General features: G+C 28.4%; 1 protein-coding gene across 1 annotated transcript; it reads right to left on the reverse strand.

Annotated features, from left to right (window-relative positions):
- Positions 1-1,072: 1,072 nt before the first annotated feature.
- Positions 1,073-19,385, reverse strand: LOC107446490 (hepatoma-derived growth factor-related protein 3). The gene is made up of 7 exons (XM_016061165.5): positions 19,136-19,385; positions 12,680-12,756; positions 9,256-9,397; positions 6,216-6,302; positions 5,396-5,446; positions 4,353-4,430; positions 1,073-3,034 (listed from the first exon to the last, which is right to left on the reverse strand). The coding sequence occupies exons 1-7, from the start codon at positions 19,211-19,213 to the stop codon at positions 2,834-2,836; spliced, it is 714 nt and encodes a 237-aa protein (XP_015916651.1). The 5' UTR covers positions 19,214-19,385; the 3' UTR covers positions 1,073-2,833.
- Positions 19,386-25,501: the final 6,116 nt, after the last annotated feature.

A 25,501-nucleotide genomic window follows, 5' to 3' on the forward strand; every position in this document is an offset into this window, starting at 1 on the left:
TGTTAATTTATAGGCAATTGCAACTTTTTGTGACTCATTAGTTTTTAAAAAACATCCATTTATTCGAAATTTTTTGAAGAATAAATAAGGTAAATAGGGTTTTTATTACTGTAAGCTAAGCATACAAATTAGGAGGTTTGAGGTGAACAATCCATGGCCATTGAATGAGTTAAGCTTTAATGGCTTCGATTTTAAAAATTGGAATAAACTTACAGGACCAGTGTAAAATGTTTAATTGTGTTTCAACTAATTACAATAAATGTAAAATAAATAAATAAATAAAATACTTAATTTATAACATTAAAATTCTAAAATGCAGAGTACTAATTCAAAGTGAACATTGTATAAAGTTTTTTACTTTAAAATAAACTTTCTTTATCCAAAGCATGTTCAAAACAAATACAGTTCAAAGATTTATTTAAAAAAGTGTATGTAATTAATATGCAGTAAAAAAACATAATTAAGAAAAAGAATGTGCACTTGTATTTAAAAAAGTGAATAATTAAAAAGAAAAACATGTTTGATAAATGCAGAAGCTTTTTATAACCCTTTTGAACTTAAGGAAATATGACATTCTTCATTACAAATTATGCTTTATGATATGGGATAACATTATAAATGCGAACAGCATCATATGCAGCAATGATATTATGTACTTTCTCCCTTTCTTATTGAAATAAAAAGGGATGAACAAAATAAATCTTAAAAGTTGACAATAAAATCAGACAAGAACAATTCTCAGTCACAAGAGTTAGTAAATAAAATTACTGCTAATACAATTTTACCACACAAATAATTTGTTTATTAACAGGCAAATTTTTTTTTTTTTAGAAACTGCTATAAGGGTATCAGATGAAACAAGATTAACAATAATAAAATTTAACTACACCAACTATACTTTCTAAACTTTTCTGATAAAACAGTTAGCAACAAATATTTAGTATTAATGATCAATGTGAAATATCTTAATTTCAATGAATAGTGACCAAATTTCACACAACATTAAGTACATATTTGTTTTGAAAACAGTCAGGGATGTCAAACTACAAAACATGTCTTTTTGCATTCAACAGTCACAGAAAGCGATATATTTGCAGAATTTTGAGTAATTTTCGTAAAAGTGAAAAAACTATAACTGCATTTTGAAATAAATCATATACAAAGTAAATTTAAAACAGTCACTAATAGTACAAAATTAATGATTGCTACAGGGCACAGAAATATAACAAGTGTCAATTAAAAAATTGTCAGTCGATCGCCATTTTTTTTTTAAAAACAAAAACCCATGCCATGTGCTTTTCATCATTTTTTAATATATATGCAATTATTATGAAATTTTTATAATAATCGAAAAATTACTCTTTTATGCTCATTTCTTAAAATTTTTCTTCATTTTTAAAATATGTTTATACCATATTTTTCAATCCAATGAAGTGATTTTCAGTTTTTGAAAAAGTGGCTACCGTTAAAAGTGTTGACCAATAGGAAATTTTGTCCTATAACAGTAAGTATTTTAATTTAAACTAGCACAAGACCGAAGATAAGTTAAAAAATTAATTTTTTTTTATAGCAATAACAGAAAATTGTAAGTAATAAATCAACTTAAAGATTTTTGCATTTTTATGACACTTTTCTACTTAAAATTTTGTTGATTTACATTAAATTTGCAGAAAGCCTATACTTGTCAACATCCCTGGATGTATAAAATTTCTGGTTTTATGTTTTAACATTAAAAGAATAAAACACCGGTAGGCATTCAGCAGCATTTTTTTTTTCTTTCTCCATATTTCACACGAACACAGATTGACATACAAAAACAACTGCACTCAATAGTGCAGATTACAAAAATTTGAGTACAACATCGATTTGAAGTAAAATACGCAAACAAAATCTATCAAGCAATATAATATAAAACTCACTTGTAACTTAATATGTAACTAACATGCCTCTAAAAGTTGTTTATCTTATGCCTTAGGAATTATAAAATACAAACATTTAATGAATGAGGTAAAATGTTTTTTTAAATTTATTATTTTTTAAAATATATATTAAGTTTTATTGATGTTTAACCACATGACAAATATACAATTAAGTGATAGCTGAAGATACAAAATGAGACACACATGATTTAAATAACGAATGATATCCATAAAAAAAATAAACAAACACGAAACAGAACATTTCTAAGATGTGTTTTATTAATTAACACTAATTTATAATTTTTTTTTTAAAAAAAGAGAGATTTATGAATATCTACCTCACTTCCTTGTATTTAAAATGTTTTGTTATAAATATGAAATGTAATATACTATTTAGTATGAGAAACAATAGTTTGCTAATAAAAATGTATTTATAAAATTAGTCATTGTTAAAGTATTATTAAGTTAGTGAAACCATATTTTAGATTCATAAAACAGATTAAGGGAAAATATTTTAAAGAAAGCTCATACCAAATTAATTTGGTACAACAACTGATAAAAACAAGCAAAGAATAGTGTTTTATATTTAAAAAAAAAAAAAAAAAAAAAAAAAAAAAAAAAAAAAAAAAAGAGATATGTAATAGGAATAATTATAAAATAAATAAGTTCATGCTGAAATGGTATAATTTAATGTCTTTCAACTAAAGATGATAGCAACATTACAACTAAAATAAATGTTAAAAATATTTATGACATTCTCAAACTAAGTGATAAAAAAAATTAGAAACGAAATGATACATAAAATAAAGAAGTGTTTAAGACATGAGTTTGATAAAAATCTATCAAAATAAAATTGTTCAAAAGGCAAAGAAGAATCCAAAATTTAGAAATGCACAGGAAGCACAAGGAGTGGCTCATGACTTGCTCTTGCCATGTTTGTGTTTCTTTTCTTTTTCTTTCTTTTTGGACTTTTTCTCTTCTTTCTTGTCAGGTTTTGCTTCAGATTCAGCATTTTTTTCTTCATCTTCGTCCTCTTTGTCAGATTCATCATCAACATCATACTTCTTATTCTTTTTGGACCGGCGATCACTTTTGTCCTTCTTAACCTTCTCCTTCTAAATAAAATTATGGACACAAGCTATAACTTAAACAGCAAAGTTTCTAATACTAATTTGGGAAATACAAGATCATTTAAATATTTATTTATTTTGTAAGTAAAAATTATTCATTAAGATGACAAAGAGTTTAAATTAAAAAGGAACTTAGTAAAAGAAAAGAAAAAAAAGAAAAAAAGGGAATGATTGTAGGGTCTCCAAACTTTTTCTAACTTAATGATGACTTAGTAGAGGATATATTTTGTGAAACATATATAAAAATTTCTGTTTGGGTAGACAGAAATACAGTGGAACCATGATGTTACAGATCATACTATTCGTAACAGTTTTGCTAAAGCTGGATTCTTAGTCAGCATGGAGAAACTGGAAAGTGCGGAGGAACTTCAGAAGAACTTCTTATAAAAAAAAATGTGGTTACTGCTAAGAGAGAATCACGAAATTAACGATATCAGTGAAAATAGTGCGTGTTGAAGAGTAATTTCTTGAATTCAGGATTCAAGCTTTGTGTGCTGTAATAATATTCCCATTTTTCAAAAAAAAAAAAAAAAAAAAAAAAAAAAAAAAAAAAAAAAACTCATGAGAATATCAATTATCAAGGACATTAAAATCCTTTTTTATTTCACGTTGCTTTTAAACACCAAAATTCTTGCGTAGAAAATATTAAATAAAAGTATGTACAATCGCATTTTATCCAATCTTTCAATTTAATTATTGAAAATAAAAACGTAAAATCAATCATCTTATAAAAAAATAACAATTATCTTCCTCATTATATGTAAAAACAATTTTTATTTACTCCAATTTCATTTTAAATCCTTTCTCCGAAGCATGCAATTACAAAGCCCTCTGTACTCCAAGTTCATTTTTCAGTTTTATACAAATAAGATGGAAATTCAAAATAATTCTTTAGATTGATGCTGTGCTGCTTTGACCTACTAAAAAAGCTTTTAAGTTGCTTATCAATTAATCATTTTCAGTGCACTTTTTTGAAGAAAATTTAAGAACAGAGATGGTCTTTTAGCATACAGTTAATTATTTTTAAACAGCTCCAAATTTTTGTGTTATTTTGATGAGTGATAATTACTTTTCAAAATATACACATAAAATAGTATAAGAAGGTAATAAAAAAAATTTTAAGGATCAAATTCAGTTATTACATAATATTACATCATAATATTACACATTTTGACAAATTTTAACGGTGGTAAATGAAACGTTGGCCTTTTCAAAACTCAAAGTGCCCTTTTTTTTTATCCCTAAGAAAAACTCTATAATATAACAATAACATTTATATAAATACAATAACATTTAAACTTACCACATTGTCATCACTGGATTGCTCATTTTCTTCTTCATCAGCAGAGGCTTCTTTTTCAACTTTTGCTTTTTTACCTTTCTAAAAATAAAAATGCAAAAGACATTTAACTCACATTGCAAAATTTTCAATTTCTTTTTTAAAATTCGTAAAAGTTTTGTTGGCATGCAGATGTGCCTACAAAGAAGTGCCAAATTTTGAATTTATGAAATTAGGTAGCAGCAGATTCAGAGATGCAGTTTCAAATATGTAAAATAGCAAAAATTCACCAAATCAAATTGGCAGAAGGATCACTTGCATGTAAACATCTCAATCAAGTGATTTAGCGAAAGTTTCGAAATTGAAATTTATGAAAGTTTGCAAACCAATGGTCTAGAGATAACCGGAACTTCACAAGCCCAGCTACCAGTTTTTTGACCCAGAAAGATGATACAAAAAATGAATTTCGGGGTATACTCGGAATACAATCCCACCCCTGCCGTTATTTTCAACTATGAATTTTGATTCAGTATTGACAATGTGTGCAAAAAGGCTAAATTATTAATTCTATCCGAAGTAAGATCAATAAGACATATGAATTCACTAATTAAATAGCAAAAATATAATAAAACATTACATATTACTTAAAAGTCATAAAAAACCTCTATACAATAAGGGGTAAGTTTATTTTTTACTAGTTATTCTGCTCTTTTATTTACTTATGGGATTTGGATTTGATAGTTTTGATACAAATCTCAATTAGATGGTAAAATTTTTTTTTTGGGGGGGGGGGGGGGGGGAGGAATCAGCATTAGCAGTGATATGTATAAGGAACTTGTTTAATTAGTTTGTTAATAAATTTGCTGTTAGGAAAATTTAAAAATAAGAGAAATTTCCAAGAAACAAAACAGGAAACATAAAAAAGATTTTTATAATTTAAAATATCTAATTACAGCCACCGCAATAGTCTAAAACTCTAATAGTGTACACAAGATTTTTTTTTCTTCATAACACTAACACTAATATAATGAATGAGAATTCTTAATTTTCCAGTAATAAAGTATTACCTTTGATTCCTTATGATCACTTTTTCTTTTGTGTGATCCAGTCTCTTCCTTCTAAAAAAAAAAAATATCAATCTTTATTACAAGTATTATCAAAATACATACAAAATATTTTTTTCTAGTATTAAATTTTGTACAATTCTATCAACGAAATGCTCCAGTCATTTTCTTATCATTATAAAAATTTAGAAGTTTGTAATAATCAAATTTAACATCATTATTGAGTTACAGTTCAGTTGCAAAGTATGCATTATTATGGTTTGTTATTATAAATGACATTAGATCTATGTAATACTATGCATCATAATTGAACATTTTGAAAAAAGATAACATACAACATAACTGTTAATTAAATTAGCATAATTTCACATCACAAGACTCCCTCTTAAAATTTGCACCTTAATATGGTAATAAAAAAGTTTATATAATATTTAAAGTTGCAAAACCAGACAAAAAAATTTAATACCTCTGAACAAACATACCTAGTTTTCAACAAATTTGGTTTTATGACCCTTAAAATATAAGGGTGTGCTGCAATCTGGAAAGAATGGTCTCAATATTTTAAGTAAGAGAGCAATCAAAAGGTTGGACCCCATTATATTGATGTCACTTTTTGCATACTTCACTAATTTGATTAACTGAGCCAGTGAATCGAAAAACTTCAACATTAAATCTCAAAAATTGTTTTTCAAATTCTTTCTGCTTCCCCCCCCCTTAAAAATCTTTAACACTTAAATTTAATTCAAAAAAAAAAAAAAAAAAAAAAAAAAAAAAATGGTAACAAGATTTTAAAAAAGCAAATTTGGATGAAAGAACAACTTACATTTGGTTTTTCATCAATGACCAGTTTTTCATCTTCATCACTAGCAGTTTCATCAGCAGCTTCAGCCTTCTCAATGGATTTGATAGTCTAAAAAAAAAAAAAAAAAAAAAAAAAAAAAAAAAAAAAAAAAAGGCTTAATTTTTTTTTCATAATACATTATTTTAAGTTTTGCTTAAATAGTTCATAGACATTTAAATGGTATGTAAGCACTTAATTATCAAAATTAAGTTTTTCTTCACACGTCAGAGTTTGAAGATTGTAACCATGAAGTCTTGAAAATCTAACAAATCTCAAATATTTGGATTGTAAACTCCAGGGATGCAGATTATGTCTGTTCATGCAAACAGGAGAATTCTGACAGATTTAAAAAATATTTTGGTCTAGTTGAAGAAAAAAATGCTACAAAATTTTTAATTGTTTCACAAATTATAATTATAAAATATTACTATTTCAATATACTTTGATTTTTATTATTTCATCACATAGATATTATTTGTTATGATTGCTATTATTTTAAGATATATACTAATTTTTCAAAAAAAAAAAAAAAAAAAAAAAAAAAAAATTCTTAAAGAAATTTTTTTTCCTTTACGAGAAATTTCAACAAATACAGATTTATCTTTCCAAAAATATTTTAAAAGGGTTACTACAGCTGCATATATATATATATACATATATATAAGCTGTTTTATATAATACATATAAAAGCTGTGTTAGGGCTTCTGTTAGATATTAGGCTCTAAGAATTTTCTTCACATTTGGTAGACCTGTAAGGGTTTGTTAAAATACACCAAACAGATATATACAGCATACATGAAATATTTCAAAATTAATATGAACATGGAAATACATTTTTCACTTAAAAAAAAAATTCTGTAATGAGTATTTTAAAAGAATAGACCAAAATAATCCTATTTTATTTAAAGATTTCTATTACAGACTGTAACTGTCTCCTTCTACTGTACCTTTCATATTATAACTGTTGTTGGACAGTTGCTTCAGTTTTGGATTTACGACTACTAATGTTCAACTCTATGGCCTTGTAATTTTGAACCCAATCCAGAAAGCAAGGGAACTACTCGATATTGGGAGAAATTTGATGGAGGACTTTTTGATGGAACTAATGTGTTACATAAAGAGGAAAACCCTCGGAAACCACTTCGCCTGGCGGCAAGGGGACTCTAAACCCATGATCCGTTTACCACTGAGTATATTTTTACATAAGTACTGTGTTCATTGCAAGTCTGGTACGGAATTCGTATTGATCAGCTATCGCTGGGGTTCAAACCCAGTTCACCTCATTGGAAAGGAAACGATCTATCTCCTGAGCCACTATGTACCGTACCTTCTGCAAAAAATCCCTGTTTAAAAATAAAGTTTAGAATATTGAAGCTGTAATTTAGCAAAAAACTATAATTTAGAATACCAAATGAAAGCCAAATTATCTCATCTGATTACTCAGTTCTTCACTGCTTCTCTTATAACAGTAGGACTAGAAAAAATATTTTCTGATTTTAGATTAGTTCAGTTCACACTGTAAACTGAACTTAATGTCTGAAAAGTAGAAATAGTTTATTTTATATTTAAATATAAAGAAATAAAACAGTCTCTCTGATATTTTAAATTTTACATTGTAACGAGAAACAAAAACGAGTTTCATTTAATGCTTGCTTAATAATAAGTAAAAATTTTGTATGATTAAAAAAAAAAGTTTTAATTAAACACTGAACATATATATTGTAGACATGGATTGTTCATGTTCATTCATAGATGCTTATAAATAAATTTAGTGAGCATTTCTGTATTTTCATTAAAATCTTAAATTATTATCTTGGAATGAACAACAAATTCTTAAAAACATCTTTTAGCCAAAGTAAAAGAGTAATCTAAATTACTTTTAAAAAAATAAAATAATTTCAGTTAGATTAATTATTTTTCAAACTTATTCCATATTTAAAAGAAAAAAAAATCACAGCATTAAAAAACCCAAAAGCAAAGGTACCAATAATTTAAGCTTAAAAGTTTTAAGTCTTTTGCCTTTTAAATATTTTTACATAAAACTTTCTGAAACCAAAACTTGCCCAGTTAAAGGATTTACCTGTAATAGTGTTGTAAAGGATTTATTTGTATTCTAAGTAATTTATATACAGTAAAAAATTATGAAATTATTAATTCAAAAAAAATGTTTTTTTTTAAAGATTTACAATAAATAAATTTTAGTAGATACTTCCATAGCGAGAGACTTTTTATTACCTTTAAATTAATACAGTCGAACCCCGCTATAGTGAACCCGGTTTGTAGTGAACGAAATATTCGGTCCCGTGCCTTGCTATACACATATAATGATATTTTTTATGGACATAGTGAACTAAAAAAGTGAGGAAGAACTTTATGAACCTTTTTCTGTTTTCGACTGTTTTTTTTTCCTTCATTTTTTTCAAATGACTTTGAAATGTCTACTTCAAAGTAAATACTTATACTTATTTTTAAAACCATCTATAGAGTTAAGCATTTTTTCTTGTTTGCTTCTTTTATCTCACTTTTTCATCCCTAAACAATGGCCTACCCAGGCAGCTGTATGGACAAATTTTTCCCTGCATCAGCTAAAGATTACTAAAAAATAAAAGCAAGTTAACACATTTTTTGTTACTACGGATTATTTTTCAGTAATTTTTGTAATTCATTTTATTGGTCATTTATTTTTATAATGTGTAATAAAAAGAAGGAGTTCGGAACCATAAGTTAAAATTGCTCACGGAACGGATATAGTGAACTGAAATTTCGGTACCTTGAATGTTCACTATAGCGGGGTTTGACTGTATATACATACTTTATAAATATATACATAATTTGCTGTATTTTGTCTTTTAATAAAGACAAAGTGATATTTTTTTTTGTTCAACGAAGAAATGTTAAGTAATTACAACTGAAACACTAAATTAGACTTTGTATAGTCTCTTAAGCCAAATAATAAGTTTATAAAGCTCATCTGCTGATAGGTTATGCATTTCTGAATTATAAGAATATATGGGTAACTTACCACCTGACCGGTACCAGGTTTGACAGTAGGATTATTTTCAATTTCCCACAATCCTTCATTAAAATACTTGCGCTTCTGCTCTTTTCCATATTTGTCCTTGAATGTGTCATATGGAAACAGATCTTTAGCAGCTAGAACAGCTCTAAAAAGAGATAAAAAAAGATTTAATAAACTAACAATTATTGGAAAATACATTCGAATCAGATTTCATGATTTTAATGTGAATATAACTTGGCATGAGAATTCTAAAGTACTTAGTTCAAATAAAAAGACAAAATTTTACAATTTTATATGGGTTCATTGATGTAAGGATACATTATAACTAGCAACAGCTTTATTTAGTTCCCTGCTTACCCAATAATAAAAACATATGTTGCAGAAAAAATAATAATAATTTTAAATGTCTTAATTTTATTGTATCTTTCTAAAGTGTGGACAGTTAATATTGGCATAATGGACTAAGTGTTAAACAGTTAGTAGCAAAATTTTCACAAAAGACAAGTCCCGTTATTAACTGCTTCATCAACAAAATAATGGCAAGAGAGAAGCTTAGACAATAACTGTCAATTAAACTAATAAAATAACCAATTGAATTATTAGTTTATAAGTATATATATATTTATATATATATATATATATATATATATATATATATATATATATATATATATATATATATATATATATATATATATATATATATATATATATATATATTAAATTAAACAGCTAACAAAAATAAAGATTGCTAATTAAAGGGGGGAAAAAAAGATAATTGATCACATTTTGATGTGCTTTACTTGCACTGAATTAATTGCAAGTCTAGTTGATTTTTCCTTTTTTTAAAGTTTCTTAAAGGCAGTTACTGCTATACTTTTCCCTACGATTTTGAAAATCCTATATTTTTAGTAAGAGAATCGTACAATACCAGAGTTTTAAATCACACATATAAGCCCCTTTTAAATGCATGAATCCAATTTTTCAGGCAATTTCAAGTCATGTAAATTGGAAGAAAAAACCCACGTAAATTTACAATGAAATCAACATGAATAAAGTGCATCAAATGCGTTATTTAAAATTTGCATGTTGTAATTAAAATCAGAATTTTTAAAACCCCGGGGGAATGTAGGCCGTTATTGCATTCCCCCGGGGTTTTAAAAATTCTGATTTTAATTACAACATGCAAATTTTAAATAACGCATTTGATGCACTTTATTCATGTTGATTTCATTGTAAATTTACGTGGGTTTTTTCTTCCAATTTACATGATTTTGAGAATCCTATTTTTTTTTAAAAAAAAAAAAAAAAACTATGATGAAATTACAATATGTGAATTTCTAATCGGCCATTTAAATAATAATTTTCAGATACAATTTTGTGTCAATTTCATCGTTAATCCTAAATATTTTTCCACTGTTTTTCTGTCAATTAATGTCATGGATTTTAAAGCAGTATTTAGAATCCTGATATTTTAATAAAATGTTATTTCTACATGAAAAATTATAAAAACAGAGAAAAATTAAAAAAAAAAAAAATGTCTTCTACTTCAAATTCATAAAGCTTCTAATAATTCAAGAAATATAAATAATATCTGAAGTAATACCAAGGAAATAGTAAATCTTTTCTTGCGCTAAAATGGTTTCATTTTAATTAAAATATTTAATTTTAATTTATATCACTCATTAAAATATGTATTTTTTTTTTAATACTTTTATTCACTGAACATTACAGTTTTTTCTTCTTTTTTGGTAGAATTTATTTTATAATGAACTTTTGTAATATGTAATATGATTTAAAAAAAAAAAAAATAATAATAATAATAATAAAAAAATTCTTTTCTCTAATATTAATATACATATGTTTTTGACACATCAATTTTTGATAAAAAGGGGGGGGGAAATTAGTTTTTTCATTTTTGAATAAATTCTAAGAATTAAAATTATTTAATTTTCTGTAAATATATTACAGAATCTACTGATAAAACTGTTAAGTGCTTAGAACACTAATGTTAATACTAAAAAATACAACACGTGCAGCTCTTTGTTATTCAACCTGTTATACAAGTAACTCTTCACTCAAAAAGGTTGTGTACCCCTACTGTAAGACATCTTAAAATTCAAGAAACATCTATATTATATAAAACGCTAATACGTACGTATGTATCACTAAAACCGATGATATTTCTTTTCTCGCGCTGGCAACAGTTTTTATTTTTAATTGATAGGCTTCGGCGCGCAAGAGCACATAGTGAGCATCATATGGCTAATCCATGTTATATAAAACGCTAATACGTTTCAATTGATAGGCTTCGACGCGCAAGAGCACGTAGTGAGCATAATATGTCTAATCGGGTGAATTCTCACCGAATTATCAAAAAAAATTCTCACAAAATTATCTTCATCAAAGCCGATGCTTTACATCCGGCGTTCAGTACTATTTCATATTGTTTTACAACACATGGTCTTAGCCCTCTGGTGGGAAAGACTTTAAAACAAAACTTACAACAGTTACTTTTCTCAACAACTGAAATTTAGAATAGTGTGATTAAGAAAAATATGTGAACTGTTTGCAATTTCAAATTAATATTGAAATGCACATGTTTAAAATTTTCTACAGTGAAAAGTTTTCGGAACTTCAGTGTTCAAAAAAGTATACAAAAGCTAGACGTTAAGAACGTATCCAATGAGCGTGCAAAACGAGCATCGGATTGCGAAGCAATCCGAAATGAACTGCAAAAGCAGTTCCGGGGGTTGGCGAGCGCCAGCGAGCGAAGCATCCTAGTATAAGTATATTACGGTAAACAGCTATCTTGTTATGGCAAAATAAATCCTAAAAAATTAAACACAAGTTAACAGTTTTTCTTTTTGGAAGAAAAAAAAAGGAATTGCCTTTTTAAAAGAAATCTAGAAACAATAAGGTTAAAGTAATAAGCTATCCTAAATTGGAGTCTTTAGTTTTGACTTAAAACCTACCCAGCTTTAGATCATTGGGTAGCAGATAATCTAAGTGAAGGCAGTCAGAAACTATATTGCTACTATTGTACTGTTAGTAACTAAATTGTGAAACCTTAACCTCCATGATTAACTGGACTACATTTGCAAAGATTTTTTTTTACTAGGAATAATAATTATTAAAAAGAACTCTTGCACTAAGCTGTTAAACACTAATGTGATAAAATAGAGTTGTATGCTAGCAAAAATAACTTATGTTTTTTAAGCAATTTAGAAAAAAAATAGTCGTTAACAAAATATATAATGTTAAAACATGTGCACAAAAACTCTTTCATTTATTATTATATAGATCTTGAAATACATCATACAAAAAATTAAGTTTAAAAAATTTTTATACATAAAATGATCAAATAAAAAAACTAATTTCTCTAAGAATTAATTTGGAGGTTTTAAAATTTTAAATTTATACTTACGTTTCATAAGTTCCAAAGAATAAAATTGGATATTTATTTTTAGGTACTTTTTTACCAGGAGGAGGTTCGTGTTCAACCTAAAAGAAATATTTGCAATAAGAATATTTTAATCATTATTATAGTTAATATAAAATAATGAAAAAATAATGATGAAACTTATTAATATCTTGAAACCTTGGAAATAAATAGCTCTATTTCAAGATTTTAGGAGACTAGACTATTTACTATTTTTTAGAGTATATGTCTTTAAAATATACTTTTATGGGTAATGCAAAATAATAACATAAGTAATGCAAAATCTAAACAGCAAATTAGTTCATATTTAACATTACATTCTCTTACTGTTTCACAAACATTGAACTTTATTTTAAAATATTACTACTCGGACCCAGGTATATTAAACAGTCTTACACTAAATATAATCTGCTGATGACTCAAAAAAAAAAAAAAATCATTATTGGATTAAAAATAAGATATATTTATATGATAAATTGAAGCATTTGAATGGTATTTTTATCAAGCAAACTCAAATTAATATTCTTCTCAGATATTAACTGAGCAATGAAAGACATCAGGATTTCAGTAAAACAAAAGTTTGCAGCAATAATTGCAAAAAAAAAAAAAAAAAAAAAAAAAAAGAATAGGATTAAATGATTGAATTGACATGAGTTGAGAAAAGGTGAAAAATTTGTGATTAAAAATTTTCATGTGCATAATTTTTTTAAAAAAATATTGGATTGGTTTTATTTCAACCAATTTAAAAAAAAAAGCAGAACATTATTTTGCTATTGTCAAAAAAGAATAGAAAAATCACGAACATTTCTTTCCCTTCCAATGCGTCAAAGAGGAGTTTGAGTGAATACGAGTTGCAAAACATAGCTTTTTAAATCAAGCACAAGTACGAAAATCAAAGTTAGATATTATGAATCATAGCATTGGATTTTAAACTCATGTGGATTTGAAACACAATATCGGATTTTAAAAAAGCATATATACAAATTGCAATATTGGATTTTTAAATTGCATGAAAATGAATTGCGATGCATAACTATTAAATCATGTAAATCTGAAAATTGAAGTCGGATATTAAAATCTCATGAAAAGAATTGCGATACTAGCAAATTCCAAACATAGGAAACGGTGAAAATCAGTCAAACCAAAGGACCGTAGTTGTAATCATCAAGCCACGCGTTTAAACAACTCGTTAACAGGGTTTAACAAAGTTTCAACATTTCATTAAATTTTAAGTTTTTGATTTCAGAACGAGACAATGGTCTGGAGATAAGCAGAATTCTGTGACATTCGAGGAAAAATAAACCTGCTTCTAGATTTCAGATCCAAAAGAATGTTGTTGTTAAATAATATAGGAGAAATATAAGCAGGGTATCTGCTACATTTTAGATTTTCAAATTCATGACTTTATGATGTTACTATTTTCTCCAACAAAAACACAATAGTAAATTTAAAAAAGCATCATAACATTAATTGAAATTATAGGTGTAACTAAAACTGTTATACTCTGCATCTTCATAATTATAGATTTTTAATTAAAAAAACAGAGAAAATAAAGATTTGAAGCAATAAAATAGCTCATAAGTAATTTTTTTTCTTTTTTCAGCAGAATTATATTCTACAGATACTTTTCTTGTTCAAGAGAAAGGAAAGAAATATTTTTTATTTTTCTGTTCCCATTTCAGAATAAAAATAATTTGCCAATCACTGGCTTGCTTCAGCTACAATTTTAAATGATGAAATAAAAAATTAAATAATAAAAATTCTGAAATCACAGCCCTGAAAAATTCTGAAATCACAGTTTAAAAGATAATTTGCTCTAGAAATGATGTTTTTTTCTTCTTCCATTTTTCGAAATAACATAATTTTTAAAGAACATGATAAAAATATTTTATATTTTAATAAAATATGACTGTGAGTGGGGAGTTTGTTACAAATTCAGATATTCGAAACACCAACAAATTGAGAGAGGGGTAAATTCCAGTTTAATACAGTACAGAACCTGTTATCCGGAAATGAGAAAACCGGCACGAAATTTGATAAATTTTCCCGCCATTTTTTTTTTAAAAAAATGTTTTTTTCCTCATAAGATTTTAGGATTTTTCTTTCTTTTTTGAAAGATGTTTACCTTACCATCATTTTGGAAATAATCATTAGTGTATTACTTCATCGTTTTTTCTTCTTTTTAAGATTATTTCCAAATATTTTTCTTTTTAAGTTGGGTTTAACAATAAAAAAAAACAGCTTTTTGTAGCGATTCAGAAAACCGGAAAAAAACCAGTTATCCGGAATAACGATGGTCCCGATCGTTCCGGATAATCGGTTCCCTACTGTGATTAGATTTTTCGGCGACCTAAGTTTATGACTTTTTAAAAAAATAGTTAAAATCATGACAAATTTTGCTCAATACCAAAATTCATGACTTTCCAGGTGCGCGGATATCCTGTATAAGGGGTGAACAAACAAAATATTTGACACTTTTTTTCATTAAAATAACATTAATTTTTCTTCTTTACTGAAATAACATTAAGTATCACAATATAATTAGGTATTTTATGAAATATAATAAAATTTTCATGCATTTAAATTTTTATATTTCTGATATAACGACATCCCATTATTTTCAAAATTTTTCATTTTTGTCTTGTGTGACAAACCTTAAATCTAGGTTTCACTCATATACCAGTGTCAGTCCAGGTTTTCCTGAGAGTTACCTATTTTGTGAAAATTTAGACATAATTCGTGAAAATTAAAAATTATATTAAAAAATCAACACAAAAATTTGATAAAAATATGAATTAATCGTTTCTTAAGGCATACATAAATAAAATTTTAAGAAAAAGTATTTTGTGAAATTTCCTAAAGTTGAATTTGTGAAGGTACCGCTAAACGGTAGTAAATTTGGCCTGGTCAGACCTTGCTGCTCAAAATCTTGGAAGTAAGACATTTTGAATCTGTGAAGAAAGTATGCAAAGAGTTAGAAATAATACAAGAAAATACAATTTCATTATTAGTTTTGTTTTTTTAATAACCGCCGTTAAACAACCGACTCAATTTTGAGTTTACGACTACCGTAGCCTTGTAATTTTGAACCCAATCCATAAGACAAGGGAACTGCTGGATCAGTACCCAGAAGTATTTATCTATTATGACAGAGCTCATTCTAGGCAGGGTAAACATGGTGCAGCACCCTGCTGCCCTTTTAGTCAAAAGAATCCACCCTGTTGCCCCTGAAGTAAATTAGTGCCCTGATGTAATAGACTCCATATCCTTTTTTTACCCTTTCTTTCCTTAACCCTTCTTTATTTTTTCCCCAAACTTTACAATGGATTTCTTAAACTTTTGTTATTTTTAACTCTTTTTAATTAGTTTGTCATCGCTGTCAATACATAGATTTATATGGGAAAAAAAAAATAGCCATCACACTCCCTTGTTGCACTTGTCTTTGAAAGTTTGCAGTTACTTCCACTATCATTAAATCATAATTATTATTAATCATATTAATTATTAAATCATAACAGACACTCAATAACATGCATTTATTAGGTACTTTATTAATCTATGCATGCATTTTAAATAAATTACTAAGCTAATTAGCTCATAAAATCGATATATGTGTTAATTTATTAATAAAAATTGGTATTAATATGATTGCTTTGCTACTTTATGTAAAGTAAAAAAAAAAAATTCTTTTACTAATTGACAATGTTATTTAATACAACGTGCAAAGCCCATAGAAAGAAATTATTGCCTTTTTAGAATAATAATGCCCTTTATTTTAAACTTTTGCACCCTGCCCTTTTTTCTGCCTAGAATGAGCTCTGATTATGAGAACTTGGATGACTTTGTGACCCCGACAGATTTAACTTGCTTCAGTAACCATTTTACACATGGGTAATCTTCTGTTTTCTGGATTCAAAATCCCATTCTCACGAACACGAGTCCAACGCCCTATCAACCAGGCTATCCCGGTCAAATTTATTAATTTATTTTATAACAGTCATTGCACAGCCGACCCAATTTCAAGTTTACGAATACTAATATTCAACACCGTGGTCTTGTCATTTTGAACCTAATCCAGCAGTCCCTACACTCTGGAGCAGGTGAGGGCCGTTATATTAATACTGTTTGCAAAAATAAAAATAATAAAAAGAACATTTCGTAAGCTGATATTATTTAATTGATGCTTATATAAAAAATATTTCTTCATTATTTTTGCTTTCTTTTTGATTGTTTTAAGTACATTTGTTAAATTTTAGTGCAGGAATACAAATTTTCATTATTTATGTAAATTTTTGGCTTATATTTTTAAGGATGTATTAAAGCAGGGGTCTGTCCAGACATTTTGTGAAAAGTCCGTTTTTGTAAAATTGTGAAAAAATTGCTCGTAATTTGCGAATATGAAATAAACGTTAAGTCACATTCTTTCAACCAGGGTCCGCTTTTGTGAATTTGGGCAAATAGGGTCCGTTATTGCAAAAAAACTTTTTCAAGGAGTTTTTAAATTGTAAAGACATACAAGATTATGCTCAACACTGTAAAATTATAGTTAAAGAAATTAAATTTTAAAAAATAAACAGCAATTGCAGCTACTAAATTAGCGATTCAACATATAAATATTTGGTATTTAGCCTATACTGCTGAACGCAGAATATTCATTTCGGACCAATAAAGGAAGATGCGTCTGCCGAAAACAAAATTTAGTTCATTTACATCTGTCTTCCTCCTCCCCCCCTTCCTGGGAAGGGTTTATTCGATTAACAAAACAATAATGAAGATAAACAAATTTGTAAAGGGTCCGATTAAAAGATAAATTATTTTGTGAAGGGTCCGTTGTCAAGTTAAAAACTTTTGTGAAGGGTCCATTTTTAAGTTAAAATATTTTGTGAAGGGTCCGTTTTTATGAAAAGATATTTTGTGAAGGGTCCGTTAACGGACCCAAATTTCTTCTAAACAGACCCCTGATTAAAGGGTCTATTAAATGTCAGAGAGAATGAATATGATACGGGTTTTGGGCATCTAGCCAAAACGAGCATTCAACATATCAATGTAACACAATCAATTAGCTTTAGATAATTACAATTGTAGAATAATTATTTTATTATGGAATGAAATGTTTTAAAAGACAAATACGTTTAATATTTAATCAATGAAGAAACAGAACCAATATTGAAATGTAACGAATTTATTATTTTTAATTACTGATAAATTTTGTGACAGAAAAAAAATTAAAGCCTGATAGATTTCAGAATTTTAGAAACATCTTCTAGTTTTACTATTCAATCAAATAGGTTTCGATGTCTTTCATCCCGCCTGTCTCATTAGCGATTCAACATATTTCAATATCCTTTTTCTTTCGTTCTTACTTAATATTAATTTGTTTGCGACAGTTAATTAGTATACCTTTTTTACTACATTTTTCGAGGAGTTTAAAAATATAATATTGAGGATTTTAACCGAAATGAAATTTGCTCTCCGACAAAGTAAAAAAAGAAAAAAAAAATGCATTTTGGGCTTCAGTGGGCCTCAGTTCCGAATAAAACTTTAAAAAAAAGGGGGGAAGTAGGATTTGGGGGCCCTTGTCATCTCGGGCCCCAAGCTACAGCTTATTTAGCTCATACGTAAATCCGGCATTGCCTGATATCTATAATGTTAGCGCTAAAAATCAAACGCGAAACAAGATTTACCCCATCCATACTGGATCAAAGGTCTTTAGATGGATTAATTTGTATTACAGTCATCCAATTTAAGAGTTTGAAAGATTTTGTATTGAGATCTGCAGCAGAATAACCACCAAATCTTGGTAACTTCAGGGCGGCAACCCACAAAATAATAAAAAAGAACAGAAGGGGACCAAATTAAAGGGTGGAACTGATGCCCAACCTCGAGCAAACTTTTAATTTTAAAAAATAACTATGCCTGTTTGAGATTCTTTTGGTACCTTGTCAATTGTTATTGTAGTTGGCCAGACACATCACGATACAGAAGTATACTCGCTTTTAATTTTTTGAGCCTAAGATCTTTAAAGTACTTAAAAAATTGAGTTGAAACCTAACTAATGTGAATTTGACAAAATAAATCAATGATTAAAAAAAATATTTTTCTTGTTATTTTTATGTACCTATTTACTACAAAACCAATACAAATTAGCAAAACTACATGATCATAAGGAATATAAATAATACAAAACGTAGAAATTCATTCACTTTCATGAAACAAACAATATAGTTTAAAATATCGAAGATCAAGATGAAATGTATCATAAATAATGCTCACCTAGTATAAATAAAAAGGTACAATCAAGTATACATTGAATAAACTACATAAAATAACAGACAAATGTTAGTTTACAGTAAAATTTTGAGGTACATTTACGTCAAAAAGGTAAATATTTAAATTCCACAGTCAAAATACTAAAAAACCGGTGAATTTTTTTTTATTTACCCTAGCAGGCCAAGGTGGATATCCTCGAACTTTAGCAAATACCAAATCCCCAGATTTATACGAGGTTTTCTTGCTCATATTTGTAGTTATGTAATATTTTATTGAAAAAGAACACTAGCTCCAATAATGAAACTGCACACTTTTTTAAAATGTAACTGATCTAAATTTAGTGTTTTTTATTTTTGTCACCAACGACAACACAGACGCTAAAGAGGGCGCAATTCAAATTTCGCTTCTGTCTTAAATTGCCAGATTCAAAATAGATGATTAACAAATATATTCTATGTTGCATTTCAGCTGTTAAAGTTGTATCTTTTTGCAATTGCGTTGTCTTACAAAAAGCAAATTTATTTCATTTTGGAATGTAATCAAAGTTCACAAAATCTATGTAACTTTAATACCATTTGGAATTGTGGAAACTGACAGAAGAATAATGAAAATAATTTCGAAGCAGATGCAATAACAGTTCCAGGGCAAATTAAGGTTACATCCAATAGCCCATGGCACACGATCGAATGCTTAGGGACTGTTCACAGTGTATTTAATTTAAGCACCTGCAATTAATTCTAGCAAAAAGCAGAACCCTCATTGTTGATGCAAAATTTCAATCAATCAGGTTCTCATTTTACTTCGATGATTGTAGATGCGTGATACTCACGCAGTGAGCATGTCTGAAACTTGTCTGCAAGATTAACTGCTCGCGCATGCACTAATCGCATTGAGTGCAAGCCATGGATCCTAAGGCGGTAACCATTAAGATACTCTAGACTCCATGGTGCAAGCATATATACGAATAACACGCAGTGAGACTGCTTCAAAAACAGCACCTTTAAATTCGCAGGAACGTTCATTTCCCTGAATTTTTTTCTTTTCCGCGCAGCAAAAAAGCCGTTCTTGCTTTATACAGTTCGAGCACTTCCGATGAGAAATATGGTGTACCTGATTGGAGAGTTATTTCGCAATCCTCGATCGCAGTGCTTGAAAATGCCATCTAGGGAGAGGAATAAATGGGAATGCACTAATAATAATAGAAATGGGCTACAGATGGCGAGGACCAGAACTCTCTAACTATGGCAACATTTCACCTGCTTTCTCCATTAGCTTGAGCACAGTCATAGAAGAAGGAAATACGTTAGTTTCTTTCTTGTTTTTCAGATTAATGAATACCTTTTAAGTTAGGAAACTATTCGGAATTGAGAATTACATTGAACAGATCTCTAGAAAGAAGTTATAGAAATTTAAAAATTTTTATTAAAAATTAAATACGAAAAATATTGAAAAAGTGGAAAATATAGTTGTACATTCCTATATAAAGTGCTGATGACACTAGGCAACCAAGTGGAGGCAACTAGTTACGAAACCGGTTTGTGGTTTCTCGTTTGTGATCACACGTTACAACCTTCGCTTGTTCAACCAACTCTGAATAGTCCAAAACCAGAACGGCACTGGTATTGAACTATTATAGTATATAACAGTCCAATACCAGAACTTATATTTTTCAATAAAGTTTATTGCTAAAAGATCTTTTAATTATCATGGAAGCGATTATTGACGATGTACTTGAAGTAGGCGTTGAGCTGATAGCTGAGGTTCTGAAAGAAGAACTAGAACAGAAAAAAGGTGATTGAAAAGCAAAATAATTTCTTTCATTTGCTTTCAAAATTTCATTAGTACTCGGAAATATCATTTATTCCTCTCCTTAGATGGCATTTTCAAATATCTATCAAAATCTGTCAAAATGAATTTAAAAAGCTTAGCGTTCAAGCTATATAATTTGAATTTTCAAATATTTAAACATTTGTAATTAGTAATATGCTTTTTTTTTCATTCACTTTTAAAATTCAATAATAATTTGTAACTTTTAATATCTCCATAGAGGAAATTAGTTTATAGGGAATTAGTTTATTCGCATAATCTTTGTAATTTATGTCCTAAAAACAAGAATGCGTTTGAAAAATTTCAAAAAAATAAAAAAAAAATATTAAAAAAAATGCATATATCACTAGAATTCCATTTAAAATAGTCATAGTTAGAGTATTAAACGAAGTTTAAATTTAACAGATAAAAATTCAGGATGCGTCAGAATCAGCGCGTGTATTTTGTTTACTAAATGGTTGCTAGTTAAGGTTGAAAGTATTTGGAAACTACTATATGACTCGTTTCAACTAATCTGGTTGCTCCACTAAAGTTGAACGGTTTTAACTTCAGTTGCTAGTTGAAAGCAGCCGGGCAACCATCATATGACACGTTTCAACTTCACCGAAACCGCTAGTTGCTTTCAACTAGGTTGCCTCGCGTCATATAGCCTTAACTGAGAAGAAGAATAGAGGGTCAAGACCATATATGGCAACGTTACTTTTAAAAAGTAACGAGTAAAAGTACAAGTATTTTTAAAAAAAGTAACGAGTAAAAAGTAAAAAGTTCTTATTTTAAAATGTAACGAGTAAAAAGTACAAGTAAAAGTACAAGTACTAAACAAAAAAAGTAACGATTTAAAAGTACATTTCTAGGAAATCGAAAATTCAAAGTAACCTAAAATTTTATTGAATAATATTCTTATGTTCTTTAATGTTTTTGCAAAATTGTTGTTATTAATTTAATTATTTTTAATTTGAAAGTTATGGGCATTAATTTATTTTTAAATTCGGAAGAATATTATAATATAATCTTATAATATAATCGTATAATATAATTTTAAAATCAAATAAGATTTTAATATCAAACTTTTTATGGACTTGCACGAAAAAGAAATTTTATCTATTGATTTTAATTTTTAGTTTATTATTTTTATTTATTTAAATTATCATTGATTTAAAATTGTTTTACTCTATAGAAACGCGTTTTAAAAGCGCAAACATAAACAAAGCAAACACGGGGTTTCAGATAGCTTTGTGATGTTTGAGCTAGTAAAAAGTAATTGAATGTGCAGTATAAGCTGAAACAGAACAGCCTACTGTTTTATTCGTATGCTGAAGTCATGCGAGAAAATCATTTTCCGAACATTTCTGCCTAACGGAATAATAAAAATTTCTAAACGAATTTTAGTATCAGCGGCTAAATTAATACCTTCGAGTTTTCAAGAGTTAAAATAGTATTTATAATAGTTTTCAATAGCACAAATAGTTTTGAAGTTCTTAGAGATTTTACTGGACGTTGTTTGACAAGGTCGGGCATAAACATAATTTTAGTAAAAAATGAACGAGGTAAAAATGTATTTAGTAAAAAATGTATTAAGACAAAAATGTGAGTTCAAAAAGAAAATTTAAAAACGTAATAACAAATTCCAACATTTTTTTATTTAAAATGTATTAAATAAATGCATAAAACTCGAAAATGAATGAAAATAACTTGCTAATTAATATTTTTATTCATTTTGCAAAATAATTGCATTTCGAAAGTGATGTCACTGAGTCTGCTGCGAGAATTTCTCAGAACGTGCTTAGCCACGCTGAATAAGCGCTCCACGGGAGGTCAAGGTATTTAAACACGAAGTTAGCTGTGAATGCACATACATTGTACATTAATTTTATGAATTAAAAAAACGTAAGCATTTTTTTAAATTTAATTTTTTTCTTCCTTTTTTTCTTTTTAGAAAGCTTACCGAGCTTCAGAAAAAAGTAACGATTTCATTCGACATTTCCGTTACAAATACTTGTACTTTTTCCCTAAAAAAGTAACGAAAGTACAAGTAAAAGTACTAAATTTAAAAAGTAACGAAGTACAAGTAAAAGTACGTACTTTTTACTTGTTCCGGCGGTACAAGTAACGAAAGTAAAAGTACTGCCATATATGGTCAAGACTCCACTTTGAGATAAGACTGATTTCAATTTAAAAATTAAAATAAAAAATAACGTTCTTTATCCACCTTTCTTGACTATCCAAACGGTAATGAAGAAAGCATGCGAAGTGTTGCTGTAGTTAGTGAGTTTGTCTCTGAGCCATCTGTAACCCGCTTCGATCACCAATAAAATATTTTCATCATTTCTCATTTTTCTTCGACGCTGATCGATAGTGCGAGAACTGCATTCAGTGAGAATTGGCAATCGAAATGGTCTAAAAATGGCGTAGACCACAACTCTCTACCTATCAACAATTCGCATGCTTTCACCATTAGCATGTGGAGAGTCATAGAAGAAGGAAGTACATTAATTTCTTTCTTGATTTTCAAACAGACTTTTTAAAAAAAAATTAAGTTAGAATACTGTATTGAGCTCAAAGCTTGCATTACACATAACTCCGAAATAAAGGATCATGGAAATTTTTGACAATTAAATGTGAAAACTGTTATGAAAGGGGAAAATTTTGTAGTACATTTGCATACTACTGAGCAGAGGAGAAAAAGAAAAAGGGGATGATCAAAGCATGGAGCCTGTCCTCTCTCCCAGATGACGTTTTCGAGGGTTGCATCGTGAATAGTCAATTACTCAATCACATTTATGAACAAAATTTCTAGTTAAATTATTTTTCGATTTGCCAACATGATTTATTTTTGATTTCAAAATTCAAAAATCGATGAAGCAAACAGAATGCGTGTCATTTTTGAGAGCATTCGATGAACAAGTCTTTGTTTCTCCAAAATAAATTTCACAAATAATTTTGTTAAGATGCCTGTTTTTTTTCTTTTTCACTACAAGTTATGGATGGATGACTGAATGTAAACAATAGCAAAGCTTCCTAAAAGTGGAAAAAATCTAGAAAATTTCATATGTATCCTTTCTCTTACGTTTAGTTTACTAGGCGATGTGGGAACAGTCTTGATATTCTGACAAGCTTTAGTATTTTGTTTTATAAACCGTCGTTGAACAGTCGGCCCAATTTTTGAGTTTATGACTATCAACCCAGAAGACAAGGGAACAACTGGAACAAATATGGGGAGAAATTTGCTTTCGTGGAGAACTTTTTGATGAAAATAACCCGCATTTGAGCAACATGGGCTGGAAAACCACGAAATTCTCCTACTGTTAGCCTGACGGCAAGGGGTCTCTAACCCATGATCCGTAAATCACTAGGGATATTTTACGTCTGTACTGCGGTTGGCGCAAGCCGGGTGCATAATTCGCATCGATCAGCCATCGTTGGGATCCAAACTCAGGACACTTCATTGGAAGACGAGTGCTCTATCCCCTAGGCCAGTGTTTCCCAAAGTGTGGTACGCGTACCCCCAGGGGTACGGGAACAGTTTAGCGGGGGTACGCGTTCTTATGCGAAATATCTTGCAACAAACGAAAATTTCAAAACATTTTATTTAAAAACAAAGCCAGCCATGAAAATTTACGATTACGTATTTTTCTTTTAATATTTTTTGCAGAGTTAACTGTTAATAATTACTGGTGTCAACAGTCAGTTGTGATTTTTAACTTTTGTGCAAATTTTTTTATAGCAAAGGTTTGTAATAAATTATACTTATTTTGATTATTTTAATAAAATATAATTTTTATCCTCAACATAGATTTTTTTTACCAAAATTTAAGAATTTGTAACAGTAAACTTTGTACCAAAAAAGAAAAGTAAACATATTTTTAAAGAAATACATTCGTATTTTCATTAGTGGTACACAGCGTTACGAAAAATTTAGAAAGGGTACACAAAAGTCATAAGTTTGGGAAACACTGCCCTAGGCCACCACAACTCAAGTTTTATTATTCCCATACAGCACAATTCATCCAGCAGTTGTCCAGAATTCTGCCACATGATCCATTAGACATTGTTTATCAAATATCGACGTCTACTAGCCTTTTTCCCATAGCTTATTTATAGATAATCCACAATGGAATTAACATTTCAGAAGAGATCTGAAAGCAACTGCTTATTCTGTTATAGTTGCATTAAAACGTGTTTTCATTCAGCTAAATGACTTTGACTCCCTAACTAATCTAAAGTGCATCTCTCGAACATGGGCCCTACGCCCTATCAGCCATGCTATACCAATCAGAAAATAGATGTAAAATAGAACAAGAAAAACCACAATGGTCGAGAAGGGCAAATCAAGGTATAATGCATCTCCACGTGCTATAGAGAAATGCTGAAGTACTATTGTCGTTAACATGGGGATCAGCATTTATATGAATGAACCAAGATTCCAGGGCATCAAGATGAGCTGCTGCACTAGGGTGAAAATTGGGTTGTTGGCAACTTTTCGTTTTATATTTCAGATCACTTTTGCATACCTGCCAACTTTTAATCTCTTCCATTATGATTTTTCCCAGTGGTATTAAAATGGAATAAAAATTTCAATTTTAAGCAAAAAAATACGGTAGTAACACATTTTAATATATATGCTTAATTTTTTTAAGAATAGTGGCGATGAAAATCATTTAAAAATTTAGCTTATAAAAGAAAAAATAATATATATTTACTACCACTTTA

Source organism: Parasteatoda tepidariorum, chromosome 5, assembly GCF_982258835.1.
Source record: "Parasteatoda tepidariorum strain Cologne lab strain chromosome 5, Ptep-v5.0, whole genome shotgun sequence".
Taxonomy (NCBI): domain Eukaryota; kingdom Metazoa; phylum Arthropoda; class Arachnida; order Araneae; family Theridiidae; genus Parasteatoda; species Parasteatoda tepidariorum.